General features: G+C 35.5%; 1 protein-coding gene across 6 annotated transcripts in view; it reads left to right on the forward strand.

Annotated features, from left to right (window-relative positions):
* The window catches only part of TTC6 (tetratricopeptide repeat domain 6), a 183,685-nt gene that overhangs the window by 71,915 nt on the left and 87,154 nt on the right, over window positions 1-24,616 (forward strand). For 4 of the 6 annotated variants that reach the window (XM_077909088.1, XM_077909090.1, XM_077909091.1 and 1 more), the window contains exons 5-7: window positions 3,466-3,599; window positions 8,326-8,520; window positions 22,136-22,277. In XM_077909088.1, the coding sequence (XP_077765214.1) occupies window positions 3,466-3,599; window positions 8,326-8,520; window positions 22,136-22,277 (471 nt within the window). Of the gene's footprint in view, window positions 1-3,465; window positions 3,600-6,715; window positions 6,918-8,325; window positions 8,521-22,135; window positions 22,278-24,616 lie in introns of those variants that run through there. The other 2 variants (XM_077909094.1, XM_077909093.1) reach the window with 2 other exon arrangements.

A 24,616-nucleotide genomic window follows, 5' to 3' on the forward strand; every position in this document is an offset into this window, starting at 1 on the left:
CGGGACATATTAGAAATGCCATAGAAAATGGTGCTGGGCAATAGTCCTGTAACTCATCCCACCAAGTATCTTGTATTTATTTGCGTTAACATGTCAAGGTCTGTTATAATTCATGAACTTTACTCTGGACATTTGAGGCCATAAAATTAGTCTCTAGCATCTTTGGCACAGGAAAGAGGAATAATATACTCCAGCAAGCCAAGCCAGACTGGGGGCATAAAAAGACCTCTTTTGATACAGCAAATTGAACAAGCACAGAGGTATGACAAAGGAATAGTGCAGGACTGCTCAGATATATGCCTGAAGGCCTCATTCAGCAAACAAGCAGAGAATCTGGTCAGTCTCTATTGACCACTTCTACTCTTAGATGCTCATTAGTATAATAAAAGCTATTAGGACTCTGTTCTCAGTCATGACCAACATGACTTAGATAAATTAAATAAAAAAGAGAAATCAGGTAATAGTGACCATGAAAAAATGACTGACACAAGGGCCTGTGAGAGGATTATTGAGAATTTTAGGAGGGAAAAGGGTAAAAAGTCTGTAAAAATATGGATACCACGTGTCTTGAGATTCCAACTGGAAGAAAGTTTAAGAGATGCGGGATGCCCTAAACCCCCTCAAATTCTCACAAAAATAGTTATGAGTGATCTATTGCATTCAGAGTTTTAAAAATATACAAAGATGAAAGGATAAATACAGATCCATAGATAAATATAAAAGTGACATGTGGCTATAATAATTACATCAAAAAGCATAAGATCCAGAATGGGTTGAGGCCTGTGAATCATGCTAAGAATAAAAAAGTATTTTTTTCATATTAGTTTAAGAGCAAAGAGAGAATATAGGTAGGATAACCCCATCAATATGAATGAATAGTGTGATGACAACATATGACAGGACTGCCTTAATTTGATTTTGAAAAAAGGTTGAGGTTTTAAATAAACAGAAATATGATAAAGAGAAAAGGAAGCTGATAAACTTGGACTTTGCTTTTCTCAAATCTGATGAAAAGAATAATCTTTAGCTTAGAAAGAAGGGAAAAAGAAATTTGAAGCCCAAGTTTGGTAAAAGACTGTAAGAGTTAACTTAGATATCTGAGCCTGTCAGCTCAGATAGGTTGAAGCCTTTTGCATCCCTGTCAGCAGCAGCTCTGAGGAGGTGCTGCAGTGGGAGAGAAGCTAGAAGCCTGAGGACTGGCAACTGCAAATCCGAGTTTTATTTATTTTTTTAAGGATAAGGGTTATGGTTTCTGTAATATATGTATTGATCTTAGACAAAACTCTGAAATGATTAAATGAATCATTAATGGAATTGAAAGAACCTTAGAAGAACCCCCTTCTATACAGCTTCTAAGAGGAAGCAGTAATCACTTGGAGCCAGAATGAGTTTCCTAAGGACAAACCACAGAAGACCAATCTCATTTCTCTTTTAGACTTACTAGATTGAGCATGAGAAAAGTAACAGACCTGGAGTTCAGTGAAAGGCTATCATGGTAAAGAGCTTGGCCTACAAGAAGGCTCATTAAACGTTAGTTATTGTTATTAGCCTTTGGATTTCAGCAATCCATTTATGCAATGGAATTTATCAAACTCCCAATAATAGTTTTGTAGACAAGACTGCAATCAGGTGAACTCCTAGATGGATTTGTAATCATTTATGCAAAAGTCTGTAGTAGACTGTGATAGGGCTGTGTCCAATTCAGCATATTTCCTAATAATTTGGATAAGACTATGGAAGATTTACTAATTGGATTTGTAGATAACATCCAAATATGATTGATAAGATTTGGTTGGTCAGATCTCAGATGAAATTTAATCGGAATAAATGTCTGGTTCTGCCCTTTGGTCTATAAGCTAAGTGCGTAGATATGGGATGACATGACTCAGAGCAAATGTGAAAGGCTTCAGAGTTTTAGGCTATGATTTAGTTTTGTGATAGGAAGACAAGTGCAGTCATAGTTTGTGCTGATTGATGAATACCATAAAAGAAGATCATCTTTCTTCTGGTTGATCTGATCACATCACACCTGACATGTTGTGCCCAGATCAGGGTATCCAATCCCAGGAGCAACACTGGCAAATTGGAAATGATTTGGCAGAGAGCATTCAAGATGACAAAGCACACTACTTCAGAAACATGTCACATAATATAGAATTGAAGGGACTGGTGATGTGTATCTGGGGGAAAAGCTGGCCCAGGAAAGTCACCTGTATTCAAATATTTGATTGTCAGTCTGATGGAAGAAGCTAAACTATACCTGTATGATCCGGAGGTTTGAATTGAGACTGGTAGATGAAAGTTGTTAGGCTCTATAACAAGCAAACAACTGGGGGAATTTCAGAGAGAAATTGGCTGCCTTTGGATATATCCAAGTCCTCTGTTCCCCATCATGTTCAAGCCAGGATGGATGACCATTTGGTGGAGAAACTGTAGGGGAAATTCAGACATTAACTGGGTGGTGAGATGGAATGGTCTGTGCTCTGAGCTTTCATTATTCATTATCACTTCTTTACCTAAGAAATTACAGTAGCTCTCTCCTTCCTACTGCAGGGAGCCCAAATCTCTACCTCATTTACAAGAACCACCCTTTATCTGGCCTTTTTCTACTTACTCAATCATATTTCTCTGCTTTTCCCAAGGAAAACCTCCCTGCTTTCTTCCTTAAATCTAGTCTCAACAAAACAAAACAAAACAAAAAAGCCCAAACAAAAAAACCCAGAGTATCCCACAGAGAAAAAAATATCTTTAGATGAGCTATTATCACGAATTCTGCAAATTTTCTAGGAAATCTCAGAAAACAGTACTCCTAATATCTATAATGATTAAAAGGCAATTATTTAAGAGATGGAAATGCATTTGGTTTTTCCCAAGCAGTAGAAATAGAAAAGAGTACAACTGTAAGAAGTACAAATTGGTAAACGTTGCTCAAATAGTTATATAAAGCATTAAAGTTCATTTTGGCTTATGCTTGTAATTAGTAGTCATGCCAAATTTTAAGAGACTAAGGGAAAATTCTATTAAAAATTCCAACCAAGGAGAGCTTGGCTGGCTCAGTTGGTGAAACATGCAACTCTTGATCTTGGGGTTTTAAGTTTGAGCCCCATATTGGGTGTAGAAATTACCTAAAAAAAATAAAATCTTAGGAAAAAAAAAACCAAGAAGAGTAGATCTATGGAGGGAAAAATTTTATATTTCTTTAATAGTTTTAAGGCAATGAATAAAATATTATAAATATGGTATTTTTATTGCTGTGAAGGTATATATATATACATATATATATGTATATATAATTAAGAAAGGATTTAGAGGAAAATATCAATTTACCTTATGATTTATATTCTGTTATAAAATATACATAGAAATTAGGAGTTCAAATATAAGATAGACCATTAAATATGGGAGAAAGATCTAATTCTCATGTTACAGCTTTCCTTAACAGCATATCTTTATATTTTCTTGAAGGTGAAATCATCAGAATTTTTGCAAATCAGAGGAAAAGAAGTGAAGCAAACACAAAAAAGTAAATTAGGAATTACACAACAGAGACAAATAAGGTGTTCAAAACCCCAGTGGGATCAAAAACTACCTAAGAAAAAGTAACTTCCTTACGTTTACTAATTTTACTATCTAAAGAGAAGTTATTTAGTAGCATTAATACTGAAAAGTACATTTTTTAAAGGAAAATGAAATATTTTGGAAATTCATATATGAGACCTAAGGTAAACTTTCCCATAGGAAGAGCTAGTGTCAGATACTGTGGTTAGGATATATGTGCTCTACTTCACACTTCTATTACTGTTTTTGGCCAATGTGCTTAGTTGAATGATACAACAAATGATATAACTAGAATAAGAATAGCTCTTTGTGAGACTAAGGAAAATTAAATGTTAACGTGTTAGATCTGATATTTTTTGTCACAGTAATGCCTAATTTGTCTTAACTGCTTATTATATTGGTTAATTGTGTAATGGCAAAATAAAATAAAATTCAGCCCAACACAAAATGTTCATAGGCCAGTCAATTTGGTAATTTAGATGACCTTATTTTTCTCTACTGCAATTTCATGTTTTATTTCCTCCTCCCCTCAATTTTTAGTAGAAATTCTGATTATTCAGCGGTACAACTACAATTTTGAATCATATGTGTAAAAGCGATTTAGATTTATGGGTTTATCTTTTGCCAATCATCTTGTTGAAACTGGTTTTCTCCTTATTTTACCACTTGGTTTTTATGGGTTGGTTTATTCTAGATTCTTGTTCATTTGACTCTTTATTGGGACTTAAAGAAGCTTTAATTATTAGCTTTTGTTGTTGCTTAGAGCACTGAAAGGTGTGCTGGACATGGAAGACAACCTTTTTATGGCCAGCCTAAACTTTGTAAATGGATATTACTCACAATTTAGTAGCTGAGAATAGACTCATGGGAAAAGAATTCCAAAGTTTATGAAAGAGTTGAATTGGCATTTAAGTGACCCTGTACATGCCATTGCTTATCTGCATTGCTTTAAGCTCATTTAGTTAGCAAGATTATGTATTAAAACAAATAGTGACAGCAGACAACAAGTATTTTACCTTCAATAAATAGTTACTGTCAGATTACCAATGAAGCAGAAACTTCTTGATTTTTTTTTCCTAAAAAACCTTGCATTTAGTGCATTAAGCAAAGTAGTGTGGCCACACACAGAGTCAAGAGTCTTTTCTTTTTTATGTCTTAGTGTTTCAAAGAATGACAAATAGTCCTGTTTAAGGGGAGTGTGCTATAAAAACATACAGCCTTTCTCGAGCATGCCAAAAATATTTGTAGATCTTTTTGATAGATATAATACTGTGTTAATTCATTGAAATTGAAATGAGAAATTTCCATTAGAGAGAATTAAGAATAAGATGTAGAGGAATGAAAACCTGATAGTTAGGAAATTTGTATAATGAAAGAGAATTTTGGAAAAATATTTCTGAAAATCTTTGATTCACTGCTCCTTTCCCTTTAAATGGTTTTTTTTTTTTTTTAACCTAATTTTACTCACCAGTGACTAGACTCCAGATTAAATTGTTTTTTTGGAAATGTAATGTTATTTAGCTCAATAACCTAGGGAGATTTGCTTTCAAATCTGTTATTACAGTATGATGGAAGTATAGGAATTCAGATTGGTTGTGATGCTTTTTCAAGGAAAAAAAATCGTAACGTAATCTCAAGTACATACCATTAGCCAAGACCTGTTCTAGACAGAATGATGATATAGATGAGCTTGACATCAGAGCTCACCTTTTTCTCCCCACTCCCCTTTCTTCTCCACTCCTTTCCTAGTATCCCTGGCTTTCTGGACACTTATTTTCACTCCTCCAGTTAGGTTTCTTTGTCTCAGGCATTTCCAAATACTCTAGTTTTACCTTCCCTCACCCCTTACCCTACTTAAACATGTACAGATTTTATGTCCTGTTCTTGTTTTGGAAACGATATAAACTGCTCTCTATTTGTGATTCAATAATATCCATATTGTGCCTAGTAATGGGTTAGGTGCTGTCTAGTACACATTAGTAATAATAGCAATAAAAATTAAACAAGCATTTCTTGAGACTTCCATAGGCTAGGGACTCTATTATTCTCAATTTTACAAAGGCAATAGTTAGAGATTTGTTTTAATAGTTAGGGATTTTTATTTTCGTCTTACAGAAGACCTTCAGAGAAGCCAGTGATAGAGCTTGAAAATGTTAGAACTGAGACTCTGATCCAACTCTAAAGTCTATATTCTTTATATTATGCTACTATCCAGAATATAAGGAGCAGTTTATAGGCAGATTGGCATTAACCCATTAGATAAAGGGTCAGAAGGGGTGGCATAAGAAGAAGGCAATGTATGAAAAGAGATATTTGTAAAAAAGAAAAAAAAGCAGTCAATTTTGCAGAGAAGTTTGTCTTGGAGGTATTGTTTGAAGGATGTTTAAATGTGGACAAAAGGATAGACAGCATTTGATCCATAATTGAAAGAACTAACAAGTATTGCTGCCCTCCTGAATTGTCCTGGAGACAGATAATAATAGCTAATATCTGCCATGTGAGAGACACTATTTTAAATGCATTCAATCTTTCCTTTTTTTTTTTGTATTGAAGTATAGTTGACATACAATGCTACATTAGTTTCAGGTATATGACCTAATGATTCAACAATTTTGTATGTTATACTAGGCTCACCACAAGTGTAGCTCCCATCTGTCACCACACAGTACTATTACAGTACTACTGACTATATTCCCTATCCTGTGTCTTTTATTCTCATGACTTATTCATTCCATAATTGGAAGCAGATGTATCTCATTCCCTTTCACCCACTTTGCCCACTCCTCCACCCCGCCCCCCTCTGACAACCCCCACCCCTCTGGCAAGCAAAGGAGTTTGTTCTCAACTCCTTTCTTTATTAAAGTAATTTTATTCAGGATGTGCTAGTGTTGCTATTTCCAATTTGCCAAGGTATAAATAAATTAATTGGCTTGCTTATGACCTAGTGGTAATTTTAAATAGGATTTGAACAGAGGCGGTATGACTCGAACCCCTGCGTTAGAAGGAAAGCCAGATGTGGAGAGCCTTGAAACTTAGAGAGAGGAAATTAGATGAATGCGGCACGCACCAGAGAACCGTTACATTGGGCAAAGGAGTATCTAAAGACCAGTGCGATCGAATTTTGCAGGAGGAATTGAAGAGAGGAAGAAACAGAGGGAGTGGTGCTCAATTTGACTGGCAAAGCCCTGCTGACACAGGCCTAAGTGATGAAGACCTTGACTGGAGTATATTGAAAGTGAGGAGGGAGAAGCAGCAGCCCTGGGCGGCAGAGAAGCTCAATTTTGCATAGGATGTGCAAGTGAAGAGAAGAGAAGTCAAAGATGGCTCAGTGTTTTGTATCTTAAAGGCCAGGGAGTAAGGTGAGATAGTCACCCTGGAGATGAAATCTGGGAGGTCTTAGCACAGGAGCAAAAACAATTGAAACATCTAAGCTTGCTTTTCTGATGTACAAAGAGGAGTTCAGCCTAGGAAGTCATACCCAGTTTGGAAGATGGAGAAAGAAAATGGTGTGATTAAATCAAATTATGATGAATTTGAGAGGTAGATGGAGAGCTGGGATAGCAGGTTTAAGAAAACTCACAAAGAGCAATTTCAGGAAGGATCATCAACATTGTCTACTATGTTTTGGAGGTCCTAGAGAACATGATCTAAAGTTCATTTGATTTGATTTGATGAAAAGGTCATCATTTGGTTAAAGTTTAGAATATAATTTTAGTAGGAAGGTGGGGATGGAGTAGTACTGGAAAGGGGCTCCTTCCACCTCAGGGGTCATTAACAGGCAGTAATAGGGGAAAAAAAGTGGTGTATACACCACTTTTGTCTGCAGCATTGTATTTAGATCTTAGTAGTTACTAATTTTATGACCTATCCAAAATAAACCTGCTCTAAAATAATAATACCTCCCATATAGTAAGTTCATTGTGGAAATTATAGAGAATGTGTGTAAATCATCGAGCACAGAGTATTAGTAGTAGTACATGGTAGGTGCTCAGTATGTATTTGTTGATTGGATGGCAAGTGACAATGGGAATTAAAAAGATCTTCATGGGGGATCCTTGGGTGGCTTAGCAGTTCAGCACCTGCCTTCGGCTCAGGGCGTGATCCTGGAGTCCCGGGATCGAGTCCTGGGATCGAGTCCTGCCTCGGGCTCTCTGCGTGGAGCCTGCTTCTCCCTCTTCTTCTCCCTCTGCCTGTGTCTCTGCCTCTCTTGGTCTGTGTCATTTAATAAATAAATAAAATCTAAAAAAAAAAAAAGATCTTCATGCCTTCTTCTCTACTTTGAAAAGGCAAGAGAGAGGCAGTTTCTAGCACAGTGGGAAGGAACGTGCTGCATAAACTTAGAGACCTGGGTTCTATTGATGCTGGTTAATAGATCATGTACTGTGTTGTTCTACTTCTTCTGGGACATTAGCATTTGTTCGGAGTAGCAAAGGCATAATGCATGATGGCTAGATATAGTATCACCAACTGAGTTACAGAAATCAGGAGGGAAGAGATTTAGGGTGAGATGACACTGAGTTTGTTTATAGACCTATTGTTTTTGGGGTATCTGTAAGTCATATAGGTTGAGATTGTCAGCAGAAAGTTGGATCTGGTCAATGGTGATATTAAATTTGTTATAAACCATTAAACCATTATTATATTTTTAAATCCCATACATTTAGACACCCATTTTAGAGCCTAAACTAAACTGTCAATGTCAATGTATTTTATATCAAAAGACCACAAAATGATCAAAGAAGTCCACTTTCTTTTTTTCTGCTGCAGAATTTTGCAAGACTACCCCACTCCTACCCTTCATGATCTGTGTACCACTATCCCAGCCCAGAAGCTGCCTGTTAACTTGCACTTGGCTTCTCGAGTGTACCATACAGCTGACAAGAAAGGTCACAATACTTTGCTTGCGATATTGGGAACCTCTTTCTTAGATGGTCACTTTACAGATGAAGAGCGAAGAAACAGGTAAGAGTTCCACTGGTAATTTTCTTTTAAATTGGATTTAAACTATCAAAGAAATTCTGCCATTGAGGTTTAGATTTTGAAGATTCAATTCTGTATTTAGACATGAGAGAGGAGTTTTTGTCCTTTTCCATTACTTCCCAGTATGTACAGTCTTGGACAGTGTCTTCATTTCCAGCTTTTAATAACATAGATAGTGGCCTATTATAAGGTAACCTTAGTTTAGTGGTGTCTAGTTACCAAAAAGTGTCACATACCTTAGCTCATTTGTTCTTCATAACAACTCTGGAGTACAGATGTGAAAATTGTGACTCATAAAAATCAAACCACTTTGCTAGGCTTATACAATCAAGAAAATCACAGATTTGAGATTCGGAGTCATTCTTTTAGGGCATCCCCGGCGGCGCAGCGGTTTAGTGCCGCTTGCAGCCCGGGGTCTGATCCTGGAGACCCAGGATCGAGTGCCGCGTCAGACTCCCTGCATGGAGCCCGCTTCTCCCTCTGCCTCTCAGTCTCTCTCTCTCTCTGAATAAATAAATTAAAAAAAAAAACTTAAAAAACAAAACAAAGTCATCCTCTTAGATTTCACACTACCATTGGACATTCTTAAGTCCAGTGATCATGTATAAAACTCATTGCCTGTGGAGTTTCTTCCATTTCTCTTCATGTCTCACTTTCCTTTTGTCATCTGAATATTCTTTTGTGAGCATGTAATTTATAACATCCTCAAAAGAGAGGAGAAAAGGGAAGGGAGCTCACATTTATTTAGCAGAAACTACATTCCTAACACTATGTGGTATGTTTTGCATTTTTTCTTTGTAAGTCTTCAACTGTAAGAAGTCATAATTTCCATTTTATTCTTGAAGAAGGTTAGGCTCTGTAATATCAGGTTGCTTGCCCAAGCTCTCATCTTTGGATAGTGATAAGAATACAGATGTGTCTAACATAGTTTTTTTCAAAGCTATGTTTTGAAAAAGTTTTTCAAACTTTTTTTTCATTATCACTCCTTTAAGGAGGGCTTTTAGACTTTTCCTCCTAATTGCCCTTCTCCATTAAATTTTAATATCCTAGATAAATGTTGCATCTCTTTATGGGACTGTATCTATTACACACATACACACACAAATACATATATACATTTATATGCATGTCTGTGTGTATGTGTATGTATGCCATATACATAAAAAGAGTAAGCTTTCATCGTCTCCCTACCCAGGCAACAACTTTCACCCCATTGGGGACAGTATCACCTGCCCATTGAGAATGCATATTCATGGGACGCCTGGGTGGCTCAGCAGTTAAGAGTCTGCCTTCGGCTCAGGGAGTGATCCTGGAGTCCCAGGATTGAGTCCCACATCAGGCTTCATGCATGGAGTCTGCTTCTCCCTCTGCCTGTGTCTCTGCCCCCCACCCGCTCTCTCTCTCTCTCTCTCTCTCTGTGTCTCTCATTAATAAATAAATAAAATCTTAAAAAAAAAGACAATGCATATTTGTAAGTCTCTTGCTTTTCAGAAGAGCTGATAGGAATAATCCTGAAACATCATCTACTACACATCTGAGAATATTGAGAACATTAAATACTAAGTTAAATTTAAATAGAAACATTTTAAGTATTATATTTTAAATACTTCATTAAAATATGAGGATATTTTAAAAGACCACTTTTAATTACATGAGCTATCACAAAATTATTAGTAAGTTACCCACTATTTTCATGGTCTATTCTGAGCTCATTTCTTCAAACTTGAGTTTTAGTAAGAATTGTAATATTTTATTGCATTCTTTCATGGTTTAAAATCATCTGGTTTCCCTGTGTTCAGTAATCACAATGAAATTCAATTTGAATTCCTAAAAGAAGGTTATTCTCATGTTTATTTTCTGTTGAGGCAAAAATATTTTTCAAGGATTTAATTTAATCTTCTACATCGAAGTCTTTTAGTTTTGATTTATCAGTAAGTGTTTTGAAATTTTTGAAACAAATTACATGTGAAGAATTTTGGAAATTTCAAAACTTGCTGCTTCTCTGGTAGAAAGTAACAGTTCTATATGACTGTTGGAATATCTTTTAAGTCTAAAGCTGCGAGTTGGAAAAAAAGACATAAATATAATCTAGTAGTCATGGAACTACTATTTTGAATAATTTCTATTGGCGTTGTAAGCTAAGCAATATTTTGAGGAGTTACAGCTTCTATTAGTCATGCAAAGTGTTAAAAATACTGGTTCCTTTCCAATTCTAAATTTTTTTTTCTTCAAGTAGATCATTCTTTTTCCAAGAGAGTCAATAAATGTTCTATTTGATGATGATAATTCTTGGCAATTTGTTCCTAAGTACCAAATAAGAAGTTAATTTAAGTACTGAATATTTAATTCTCTGGCATCCATCTCTTGAGGATTACCTTGCTAAACATAGCTTAACCTTTTCAAAATATATCTGTCTGCTGAGCCTACAAGTTCGGAGAAATGTATAATTTTTTCTGCACTAATAAGTGTTCTCAAGAAAGGTAACTGTAAACACAAAATGAATCCCCTTTCATCTGGTGATTTTTTGGTTTTTCTGTGTGATGAATAGTTAACAACAAAGCATAACAATTTTTGTGGTTATATCATTTTAATGCTTTCCTAATTCTGCATATAGTAATTGTTATTTGTGGTGAACACTAAGGGTATTTAAAAATTTTTTAATTTAGATTCAATTTATTGACATATAATGTGTTATTGGTTTCAGAGGTAGAGGTCAGTGATTCATCAGTTGTATATAACACCCAGTGCTCATTATATCACGTGCCTTCCTTAATGTCCATCACCCAGTTACCTGTCCCCCCATTCCTCCTCCAATAACCCTCAGCTTATTTCCTAGGATTAAGAGTCAAGGATATTTTAATGGAGTAGCATAGGTACATAGTTAAGTTTATTTAAAATAACAATATATTGTTCAAACTTACATTTATCTTGCTAAATAGCAATTTTGATGAGAACTATAAAAAATATTTCATATTGCTTATAATTTTCCCTTAAGGTTTCTGTATGCTATTTTTTAAAAAATACTTTATTTATTCACAAAAGACACAGAGACAGAGAGAGGAAGAGACATAGACAGAGGGAGAAGCAAGCTCCATGCAGGATGCCCAATATGGGACTCGATCCTGACACTCCGGGATCATGTCCTGAGCCAAAGGCAGACTCAACCACTGAGCCACCCAGGCATCCCTAAAGTTGCTGTGCTCTAAAGAGAAGTTTATAGTTGTTTAGTTAGAATTCTTAGCATGGAATTTTAGATTTGGAGTTTTAAAATAAGGTAAAACATGAAAAGTGTTTAAACACTTAGATTAGTTAACAGTTTGGTGAATAGCCCTCTAACATCCTTTGTATGTGAATTTGTTTAAACCATGTATAGAATTCTATAGACTGATTTTTCACCCAAGGTTATATGTGAACATTTAGATATTTTCATATTATTTACTAACTTAACCAAGCTACTGTGTAAGAAGATTCCAAGTGTGGACTTATTTAAACTTTTTGATGCAACTTTTCTCCAGAAAAATTATATGGACTTCTACTGCTATCAGTGATTTATGATACTGTTCATTTCCTTTCACCCTTATCAAACAATTAATTGTCTATCTTCTTGATTTTTTCTAATCTGATGAGGAAACATCTTTTTATTATTATATTTTTATTCATTTTTAGTAAGAGTGAGCACACTTTTAGATGTCTTTTTGCTATTTTTCTCCTTTTGAGAATTATCAATTCCTATTCTATTGAGTTATTTCTTCCTTATTAATTTATAAGTGTTTTTTTATTTAAAGATTTTAATTATTTGTTATAGGTAATAGATATTTTCTTTTAATTTGTTTTTTGCTTTCTAATTTTGTTTGTGGCGTTTTATGCTATCCAGAAGTTTTAATTTTATGTAATAAAAACAAGCAATCACTTCACATGTGTTCTATTCTTGTTATCATTTTTAGAAAGGGCTTTTCTATTCTTAAACATAAATGTATTTTCTCATATTTTTTCTAGTAATTTTATAGCTTTCCTTAATCCATCTGTTATTAATTTGGTAAGAATAATGAGCGTTATTTTTTCCCAAATGACAAAGCAGTTGCCTATCATTTATTCCATAAATAATCCTATTTCCTCACTAATTTGAAATGCCAACTTCTCATACCTTAAATTCCAATGTGTTACTGAGTCTATTTATGGACTTATGTTCTATTTCACTGACTTGTCTATGTAAAATTGCTTGTGTATTTTGTTGATCCACCATCAATAAAGAAAGAGTTGGCAAAAAATGCTGTCTTACAAACATTGGCTGACCTTTTCACGTCAGGTTCAACTTATAGCCAGCTTCCTGGTGGTAAGTAGTACTTAGGCTATAGATCCCAGACCTAACCCTCCACCTGGCTTCAAATTACAAGAGAAGTTCTTAGTCACATTTTGAAAAGATGTGGACAGACTGTTAGTTCTATACACTAAAACAGCAGCAAGTGCAACAATTGGAAAACCAAAGATTAAATGTCAGAATTTAATGTTTAATTTCATTTATTTTGTTACAAAATAATAAAAATACAACACTTTAGCAAATTTGCAAAAAATGCAAAACAACTTGCCAAATTCAAAATCTTGCCATCCAGAGACAATACTGTTTACATTCTTAAATAGATGATTCCAGACTTTAATCTATACAAATAAATGTCATAGAAGAAAATGGGGATAATGCTACGTACCTAATGTTTTGTAACGTGATTTCTTAAATTGTATTATAATTATCTTTTCATGTCAAGCAAGACAGACCTGAATAATCACTTAAATCAATCAGCAAATATCTTTGTGTACCTACTGTGTGGCAGGCATAGTTACCCACTAGGGAAGCATCTGCTAACAAGAGAAACATAATCTCTGCCCTCAGGGAATTGTGGAGATTAGCAGAAAAATAGGTGGTAAATTACTTATCCAGAATGTAACAATTAATATGCAGATGTGCAGGGTGCTGTGGAAATTTGGAAGATTTCCTGATTATCTTGGAAGGTTTGAGGAAATGATACATTGCAACCTGGAGAGTGAATCAACATCACTTGGGAACTTTTTAGAAATGCAGATATCTTGAATGTACACTGACGTTTGAGAGTCCCTGTTGTGAACAGTTAGAACTCATCTAAGAATCAGAAAGAAGTCTAGCATTGGAGAACAGGAGGAGCAGTGTTGTAATGGAGGGTGAGTAAAGGCATGAATAAGATCATGTAGAATTTTACAGATACTCTGTATGTGTGTGTGAGGGCATGTATATGGGGTCTTGGAGAGATTCTTATTCTCAGTGTACTGGGAAGTCATTGATAGAGTTTTTTGAGGAAGAATGACCTTATCAGATTTGCTATAAGATATACAGTTCTCAACTTGATTTTTTAGTAGCATTTTGCACAGTTGCACAGTTCCCTAAAACACTTTAATCTCTTGACCTTTTGGATTATACTCTTTTTTGGTTCTCTTTCTGCCTCTCAGTCTACCTTCTTCTACCTTTCTGCCTTCTTAAGTCTACTGTTGGTGTCTCCTTATCTCTTGACTTCAAAACATTGGACTGCCCAAACTTATACAGGACCTCTTTTCTCCCCTACTTACCAAAGTTTTAAATGTTATTTATATGTTGATGACTATCATTTACTAAGATTCATGCAGAAGGATGTTCATTGTCCTTATAATAATTAAAAACTGGAAACAGCTTGGGTGTTTATCAATGGAAGATTTTTTTTACGGTGCATCCAATGATGAGATATATTACAATCATGATTAAGAATGAGATAGTGCTCTATGTGCTGAAAGGAGGTAGAACTAAATATATAAACAGAAATATGATTATATACAATTTGTGTGTGTGTGTGTGTGTGTGTGTGTGGAAGGAAATTAAAGAAACTGTTGACTGTGGTCTTTTTGTTTTCATTATAAATTGTACACTAATTCCATAAAAAGTGAAACCCTACTTTGTCCTATTTTTTGCTTGCTTTATATGGTATATATTTGCCCTTTTATTTTTAACTGTTCTTAATTGTGTCACTTGTAGATTGCATAGACTGTAATGTTTTTTTTTAGCCAATCAATTTTTCTTATGATAGGTTGGATCACCCCTTATTCATTTATTGTCATGTCAGATATACTTGATATTACTCTTGTCATCTTGCTTTGTATTCTCTCCCTTTTTCTTGTTTTAGTTCTTGGCTATTTCCTATAATCTGTCATATTTGCCAATATTTATCCATGTGTTTTTTAATTTGTATTATTATCTGATATCTAATGTTATGAGATAGAAATCTGAAGCCAGCCTGCTTTTAGTTTATTTGCAAGTAATCTGTTTCTTCTCCACTCCTCCCAGATGCTTCTTGGACTTTAAATTTTGCCTTAAATAATCTCACTAGCACATGTTTGGGTGTGGATTGCTTTTTAATTAATTTTCCCTAAAAAAATTTTTTTTTCCTGCTACAAAGAAAGCCCTTTTAATATGCAAATACAGCTCTTCAGTTTAGGACTTTTTCTATCTTATTTTAAATAGTATTTCCATTCTATTTATTTGGTGACTTTCTTCAGGTTTATCAATTAGCCATATGTTGGATCTTTATTATCTATCCTCTACATTTATCATCACTTTGCTTACATTCATTTCCCAAACCTTTGTTCCATATCAATTGTTTCATTTTCTGCACTATAAATTTAAAAAATTCTTCTAACAACCATTTTAATACTGCTATAGCATTTTCTTTTTTTCTTAATTCTGTTACTGTCTTAAGAAAAATCTAAGTCTTTTGTCTTATCTGAACTTTTGTTGCATGTTTCATGAAAGAATTGAAAAAATTTATTTGATAAATTTTTGTCAAGCAAGCACATTTTTTCTAACACACTTTTTTAAAAAAAATTTTTATTTATTTATTCATGAGAGACACACAGAGAGAGGCAGAGACACAGGCAGAGGGAGAAGCAGGCTCCATGCAGGAACATGATGCGGAACTCGATCCCAGGACCCCAGGATCATGCCCTAGGCCTAGGGCAGGGGCTAAACCGCTGAGCCACCCAAGGATCCCCTCAAACACACTTTTTGAGGGGCGCCTGGATAGCTCAGTTGGTTGAGCAATGCATGCTTGATTTCAGGTGAGGTCATGGTCTCCTTGTGATGGATCCAGCCCTGAGACAAACTCCTTGCTCAGTGGGGTATCTGTTTCACTCCCCCTCACTCTGCCCCTCCCCCATTCACACAAACTCTCTCTCAAACAAATAAGTCTTTAAAAAAATAAAATACTTTTTGAGTTGTTTAATAAATTATTTTCTAAAGTATGTTCTTCATATAACTTTTAAATGATATATTTCTTTCTTATACTTTGCAGACTCTCTTCACAGAACTCATATTTGATTTTTATGTATACTTTACAGTATACACTGCACACTTTGAATGAAGATAGGTCATTTCTGGTGCCTAAAGTTATTACCAGATAGACTTACCTGGCATTTTCTGACTGCTCATCTTGGAGACATTAGAATACTATGTTTAGATCTTAAGTAGGAGCACCAGAAGATACAGTTTAATATTACTGATTTAGTCATTCAGAATCCTGAAAGTTGTTGGGAGTAGGACAGACCAGGTTCTGATAATTTTGCTTCTACATATTTTCTCTGTGATTCTTAACTATTATACCTGAGGCCAGCCTTTTCCATTGGTTGTCTATAAGGCAAAGATACTTCTAGGCCTTTTTTTCTGTGCATGTACATATATTATATATACATATATCTTATAAAAATGATATTAAAGATGTTGTTTTTGCAGTTTATATTCCTTTGAGGATTTTTATTTTGAAACTGAAATACACATGAATAATTATTTTGGCTTACTATCTCTACTACATATAGTTTACAAATTAACTATATATAGTGTGCTTACATTTCAAAGATTTTATTTGAATCTTCTAAGTATTGTGGTGATATTTGAATATGAAAAAAGAAAATGCATTGAGGTGCATTTATTATATAATTTAGCACTTTTAAAAAAGATTTCTTTATTTAAGAGAGAGAAGAAGAAGAAAGAAGAAGGGGAGGACATGAGTGGAGAGAAGGGTTGGAGGATATAGAGAGAGAATCCTCAAGCAGACTCCCCACTGAGCATGGAGCCCAACATGGGGCTTGATCCCAGGACCCTGAGATCATGACCTGAGCCAAAATCAAGGGTCAGATGCTTACCCAATTGAGCACCCAAGTGTCCCAATATAATTTAGTATTAACAACAACTTTACATAAACAGATAAAACCATTCCATTTCTCATATGAAGAAAATGTAGTTTAGAGATTAAGTGATTAGTTCTTGTATATAGGGATGATAAAAGCTAAGATTCAGACCTACATCTCTTTGGTTCTAAATATAGTTACCATTCTATCCCACTATTTTGTGAACTTGTGCAGATCCTCTCATTTTTTTCTTTTCAGGCTTCATTCTGAATACTATTCTTATCTTGTTGGAACCAATCTTGATATTAGCTAGAAAGAATCTGAGAAGCTCTAGTTGAATAGTTTGAGATATGGATATTTTATTTAACCTTGGTGTTTTATTTTTTAATATATATATTTTTTAATTTTTTAATATATTTTTAAAGATTTTATTTATTTTTTTGACAGATAGAGAGCACAAGCAGGGGGAGTGGCAAGCAGCGGGAGAGGGAGAAGCAGGCTCCCTGCTGAGCATTCCAGCACTCCAGGATCATGACGTTAGTCAAAGGCAGACACATAATTGAGCCACCCAGGCACCCCTAACCTTGATGTTTTATATTTGATCCATTGTGATGCAACATTGGAAGTAAGGCTTCTGTTTTATATTAGGGTGGAGGTTCTTATGTTGCTTGTTCCCTCTTAAGAATTGAAATCCTATTTCTGAGTACAAGGCCAGAGCTGGGGCCTTGCTAACTGTGGTAGACTTCCCTGATATTAATTACTTAATTACTGAAAGCTTTCACTGAATACTACCTGGTTTTGTTTTCCCCATTACTGGTTTCCCCCCACTAGAATGTGCCATTGTCCTATGTCAGAATTTTTTGATGCCACTTCTAGTGCACCATCACCTGGTCTGTCATACTATGTTTGGAATATTGTATTCTATCTTCTGCTCTATGTTTTCTTCCAATGTGGGTATCTGGAACTGACTTTCCCCCACTATGCCCCATTTCCTGCATTGTCTTCCAATGGTTAGGTCTAATCCTGACCCCACCCCCACCCCTTACTTGGCCTTGTTCCTTGGTACATAATCCAGCAATGACCTAAAATATACAAAGCACATAAGACTTGTCCTTGTCTGAGGTCTAGCTGGGGATGTGTCACAGCAGTACGTTTTAGAGCCATAAGAGATCTTAACTCTTCTCCTAGCCTAACCTTTTCATATTTATGGATGAGGAAACTGAGGATAAATTTCACCCTGAATCACAGTTGCTGTCAGAGTTAGAAGTAGAATCAATAGTAACCGCAATTAAATCCATTTTTAACAAATAACCCTTATACTTAAGTAAGCTTTAAGCATATCTAAAAAAATACAGATTGGGATGTTAGAAGTCATTTTACTATACACAATCAGTGTTTGATGAGATATTAGATTCGTGTTTTTTTCTTTTAGATGGAAATATAAGAACAGGAATTATTTGAACATTTATCTGATTTCATAACTCAGCATGTGAAAGCTGAAATTTTTTTAAAGCAAAGCAATGTCATTCCACCAGATGTCACTGTTTGCATGTAACAATGAAGTTACAGTGATTAAAAATAAAATCCCCCACTTCCGTAATCATAATTTTGTAAAAAAAGAGAAAATCTGTATAGTTATCCTCTTATTCTTCTTTAGATTTATTATTTTATTAAGCTTATATTCCCTGAAATTTTAAAAAGTATTCTAAGTGTTTATTACTTCTGCTACAAATTTTTAAGATTATACTAAAGAAAATTATTTATAATTTTCAAGAAGATGAACTCTTTAAGTCTTTTCTAGATCTAGGAGTTTGCTTTTCAAACAACATTTTTTTGTAAATTACTATTTCCTAAATTGTAGATTTAGGGGGGTTGTGAAATCAATTTAGTGGCTTACTATAAGCACTTAAAAAAACCATTGTGTGGAATAGAGTATCCTATTGCATGTAAGTACATTTTTGGCAAAACTTTTGCACATAAGCACTCATAAAATATCCCTGTATGCATTTTCTTTGAATTGTATAAAAACAGCTGTGAGCCCCATCCTGTGAATCCTCTTCTAGGTTTTTTCCCCAGGGAGCAAGATAAATTCATTAGGAAGGGATAGTAAAGGTGTGGTGGTGAGGACTTTTTTTGGTTAGAGTAACGGCAAGGAGAGCAGAAGGGTCCTGGAGGGAGAACCCTTCTCTTTGCTTCACAGGAGGTAGCTCATGTTCACTTTTATGTAACTCATAGAATATGTATGCCGAGATTTCTAAAAAGTACTCACAGCTTAGAGCAAGCTTCTCAAGCTTCTCTAATAGCAATCTACAATAAGAAATACATTTTATATCTCTGGCCCAGAGGAGACAGGGAAAGAGGTTTAACTTACTCTGAGAGAGGTGGACATGTGTCCTTCATTCAATACCCTCAATGAAAATAGCAATACTAATTGTAATATCAACCACATACTGATCATGCACTGTGTGCAAACTCATATATGTTATTTCTAAACATTTGATCCTGAAAGACCTGATTACTGTTGCTATAGATAGATGAAGAAACTGAGTTGTAAGAAGGAAAAGTGATGTACCCCACATAACACAGCAAATGGCCAAAGTGGGGCTAAAATCCTGGTTTTAGCCTCATTCCAAAAGCAAGCTATTCTCACCACATCAGTGAATTTTAGCTTTCCCCTGGATAAGGACTGCCTGGAGTCTATGATAAGTGTATCAATTCCTTGGTTCTATCCCAAACCCCCTGAATTAGAATCTCTAGAGGAGGGAATCTGAGAAGCTATAGAATGACAAACTCCCAGAATACTCTAATGATCAGGTTGTTTTAGGCAAGATTTCAGTAATACAACAATGGTTTTACATTAGTGGTTTTCAAACTTCAGTGTACATCAGAATCATCTACAGGGCTAGTTAAAACACAGATGACTGGATCCATTCTGAGACTCTGATTCACTAAGTATAATGAGGGTCAAGAATTTGCATTTTCTAGCAAGTTCCTATGTGATGTTAATGATGCTGGTTAGGGAGCACACTTTGAGAACCACTGTAGTACATCATACTGACCTGTGATTCTCAGTTCCCCAGGACAGAGTGTGGGACTGACTGGCTTTGGCTGTGAGACTTTTTTGCTGTGCCAAAATACAACAATGCTTATTCAGTACCTACTACATTTGCATCCACAGAAGGTAGAAAATGAATAAGAATCACTTTTCTCTTCAGACCAGTCTATGTCTACTGTGAAAAAGTTACACAGAATCAAAAATACTACATTCTATGATGAAAAATCAGGTCAAATGCAGCAGGAAAACTAGGAAGGAAAGATGAATTTATACCAGGTAGAGGGGGATTTATAAAGGTGTCATGAATGCATTGCAATCTGAAAGCCTTCTTTTCATCATTTTTATAGCTGCATTATATTGTCATTTGGTTTGCCTGTCTTCCCTACTGCCCCTTAGTAATCTTGACACCTCAGGCACCTTTAGCATAGTGAATATAGGTTGGCCAGGAGTTAGGGAAGGGAAGTAGGATTGGCAAGTAGATATTGCCCAGACTATGGAGTACCCTGAAGGCAAGGCCCAGGAGCTTGGGTTTATACAATGTGTAGTCATTAAAGTATTTGGTAGGGGGTGGCTGATGACATCCCTGGCAGGGTATATAGAATGGATTGGAGGAGAGAGATTCTAAGTGAGGAACCAGCAAAGATGATATCTTAGCACTCAAATGAGAGAAACTGCAATGGACAGGAGAGACACCATAGAAGGAGAATGAATAGGGCAGCCCTGGTGGCTCAGCGGTTTAGCGCCTGCCTTCAGCCCAGGGTATGATCCTGGAGACCCCGGATCGAGTCCCACGTCAGGCTCCCTGCACGGAGCCTGCTTCGCCCTCTGCCTGTATCTCTGCCTCTCTATCTCTATCTCTCTGTCTCTCATGAATAAATAAATAAACAAAATCTTAAAAAAAAAAAGAAGGAGAATGAACAGAACTGGGGATTCCTGCTAGGCATGAGGGAGAGGTTGGATATGAGAGATTTTTTAGTCTGAAAGGATGTTTCCTAAAGGGAAGAACTCAAGAAAGGATTATTAGCTCTTTTCTGTAGAAATTAAGAGGGAAGTAGGGAGAGTCTGGAGAAAAATTTCAAATTAGTGGATCCTAAATCATATCTAAGTGGCTGGCTGCTTGAGAGTTTTATCTCAGTAGTTCAGGAAAGCACATTAGAAGGAGGGTAATTGGGTGTTGAGTGGCAGTCTACTATATTCACCATATTGGCAGTTGAACTTTATCTTCTCTTTGAATTAAATTATTTTGACTAGTTGAGATAGGTGACTTTTCTCTGTGACTCTCCTTTGGCAAGCCATATCTCCATGAGCCTGTTTTTTTAAGAGCTGGTATGATAGGATCTGAGGGTTTCAGCATATTATTAAGTAACTTAAGTCAGTTGGGAGGTTTGTGTACTCTTAATCTTCATATTTGATGGCTCATAAAGTGATTGTTCATACAATGGTATATCAAAAAGAGGTAACATTGGTTCTAAATACTTCCATGTGAGGGATCCCTGGGTGGCTCAGTGGTTGAGCGTCTGCCTTCAGCTCAGGGTATGATTCTGGGGCCCCTGGATCGAGTCCCACATCGGGCTCCCTGCATGGAGCCTGTTTCTCCCTCTGCTTATGTCTCTGCCTCTCTCTCCGTATCTCTCATGAATAAATAAACTCTTAAAAAATACTTCCATGTGAAATTGATGTAGCTATAGTTGGTGCAGGCCCATTTTGTACTCATTTTATATTCTTTTATAGTAAGTGCAAAAATTGGTACAAATTGATACAAGATTTAATACAAATTCAATATATTTTTAAGCAGTTTGTCAGTCAATATATTTTGCCTTCAAATTTTCATTTAGCTCATCTCTTTTGCTTAATTAAAGCTTTTGTTTATAAGTTTTGTATCTCATGTATATCCTAATATAGAGAGAGTTTGTAGCCTAGAAGGAAAGACTTAATGCCATAGTTATTTCGTTCATCCTGACATGATATATGATTCAAGAAGAGAAAGCTTTAATGTGAGAGGCAGTCCTGCCTGGGCTGATGCTTTACCTCACTCTAAGAAATGAGACCATTTCCTGTGGGCTTAGAGAGGCAAACGGCTTAGTGATCAGAAAGTTCTCTTGTAAACCAGGTTTTCACAGGTTGAATTTATTATTCCAATATAATAAGACCATCGTAAAGGTTACTACTAAAATGTATACAGAACCAAAGATAAATTATATTGAATTATTTCCCATTTCTGATTATCTCACTTCTACACGATTTCTGCCTAGGACAGTTATCAAATGCTAGTGTGTTTATATCAGCAGAGATATGAAGTGAGACTCATCAGTGAGTCTCACGCACTGATAAACAAGTTTAAAGTTTATTGTTTTTATCATACTATAGAATACTGCAAGGAATTCCTGTTGTGGATCACAATCAAGAATATGTGCCTGTCCTTCCACCACCACCAGTCGTACTTCCTGAATGGACACAAGGAACTAGACAGCGTGTTCACAAACCTTATCTACAACTCACAGGAGAGGAAGTAAGAACTTCCTTTGACTATTACTTTTCTCTAGAGTCCTCAAACTTTTTGGTTTCAGGACCCTTTTTATAATCTTAAGAATTATTGAAGATTTCAATAATTTTTATGTGGGTTTTATCTGTCTTTTTTTTTTTTTTTGAAGAGTTTATTTATTTATTTGTGAGAGAGACAGAGAGAGCACAAGTGGAGTGGAGGGGCAGAAGGAGAAGGAGAAGACTCCTTGCTGACCAGGGAGGCTGGAATGGGGCAAATACCTGGTAGTGAAATTATTGGATCACATGGTATTTCTATTTTTAATTTTTTGAGGAACCTCCATACTGTTTTCCACAGTGTCTATACCAATTTACATTTTCCACCAACAGTGCACAGTGGTTCCTTTTTCTCCATGTTCTCGTCAATATTTGTTGTCTTTTGTTTTTTAATTCTAGCCATTCTGACAAGGATAAGATTATATCTTGTGGTTTTGATTTGCATTTCCCTTAATGATTAGTGAGGCTGAGCATCTTTTCATGAGGCTTTTGGATATCTGTATGTCTTCTTTGGAAAAATGTCCATTCAGATCTTCTGCTCATTTTTTAGTTGGATTTTTTTGGTTTGTTTTTTGGTGTTGAGTTGTATAAATTATTTATATACCCAGGACCCGGAGATCATGACCTGAGCCAAAGTAAGACACTTAACTGACTGAACCACCCAGGTGCCCCCCTCCCTCTTTTTAACTGAACATGCAACTAGCACTCATCAATAAAAAGAAAGGAACTCTTGATATATACAACTACAAGGATGAGTCTTCAGAGAATTACGCTGAAAAAGCCAATTTTGAAAGATTACGTGCTGTATGGTTTCCTTATATAACATTCCTGAAGTGACAAAATTATAGAAATGGAAAACAGATTAGCTGTTTCTAGGATTTCAGGATGGGGGCATTGGATGACTGTGTCTGTAAAAGGACAACCTGAAGGATCCTTGTGGTGATGAAAATGTTTTTGACTGTATTAATGTCAATATTTGTTTGTGATATTGTACTATAGTTTTGTAAGATGTTACCTTTGAGGGAAACCGGGTAAAGGATAGATGGGATCTTTTTTATTATTTCTTAAAACTGCATGTGAATCTACAATTATCTCAAAACAAAAAAGTTCAATAAAAAATTGTCTTCATTAGAGCAAAAAAAAAAGAGCAATTAAACTTAGTTATAAAGGTAATATTGAATGATAATTTGTGTAGCTAAAAGAGAATGTATTAAGTGAAAATTCCCGCAGCTAAAAATATTTGTTGCAATTGAAATCTGAAGCCGTGTCAATGACTTTTTCATATCTTGATACATTAAAATCTATTGTTTTACAATTTGAGTGGATTTTTTACTCATTTATGATTTTGTAACATTGTACACTGGATATTTGTTCTTCATTATGTAGATCTTCAAATGTAGATACATTTCACTATGTATATATGTAATATTAATATATCATTTTTAATATTATCAGAAAAATGTTTTACCATTGTGTTAGAAAGTAGAGGAGGGATAGTAGAGTATCTTCCAGGCTGAGAAGTCACTGTGAGACTGAAAAACAAACCAAACCACTCCATACTATTCACACAGTTTTATTCAGGGTGATTACCGACAGAGGATTGGGTGCACAAATGACTCAGACACTACGCAGCTATTCTTGTCCAATCTGGACCTCAATCTGGATGGACCTTAATCCTTAGCTTTTATAGAGTGAGGGGCGTGGAGGTGAGGTCAAAGGGTAGTTATCTAAAGTGATGTCATCTGTGTACCAGTCATCTCTACTAGTTACTAAAAAGTGGAGCTTTATATGCAGCACTCCAGGGAAGATCAGAATAAGCCTTCCCACGTTCCTGTCAGGGTATACATTAACCTCCGTATGGCCTGGAATATGTGGGACTGGGGGAGGTTACTGTGCAGGCCTGAATAAGATAGAGAGCCAAAGATGGAGTCAGTGTGGTCAGCACTCCTACACCTTGGGAATTTTCCAAAATTCTAATTTTTACTAAAAGCTTAATTTTTTTCATGGGCACACATGCTCTCAATGGTTTTATTGGAAATGACAGGATTTCTTCATTCATTCTCAAGAAAATGCTTTCTGTATATTAAAGTCTGAATGAACAGTTTGATGTCTTTCCTCTCAAATGAAAATGGTGGCTAATTCAGGCCACAACTCTAACAACAGCACATGTGTTTTTCCTTGAAACCACTATCCTCCTTCACTATGACCAAAGAAACACTTTATGTGTTTTCTCGTTTGGTTGCATATGTATGCTTTAAAAAAAAAAGATGTGTACTTAAAAGTGGAGATGTAATAAAATTAATTTTACCT

This window comes from Canis aureus, chromosome 9, assembly GCF_053574225.1.
Source record: "Canis aureus isolate CA01 chromosome 9, VMU_Caureus_v.1.0, whole genome shotgun sequence".
Lineage (NCBI taxonomy): Eukaryota > Metazoa > Chordata > Mammalia > Carnivora > Canidae > Canis > Canis aureus.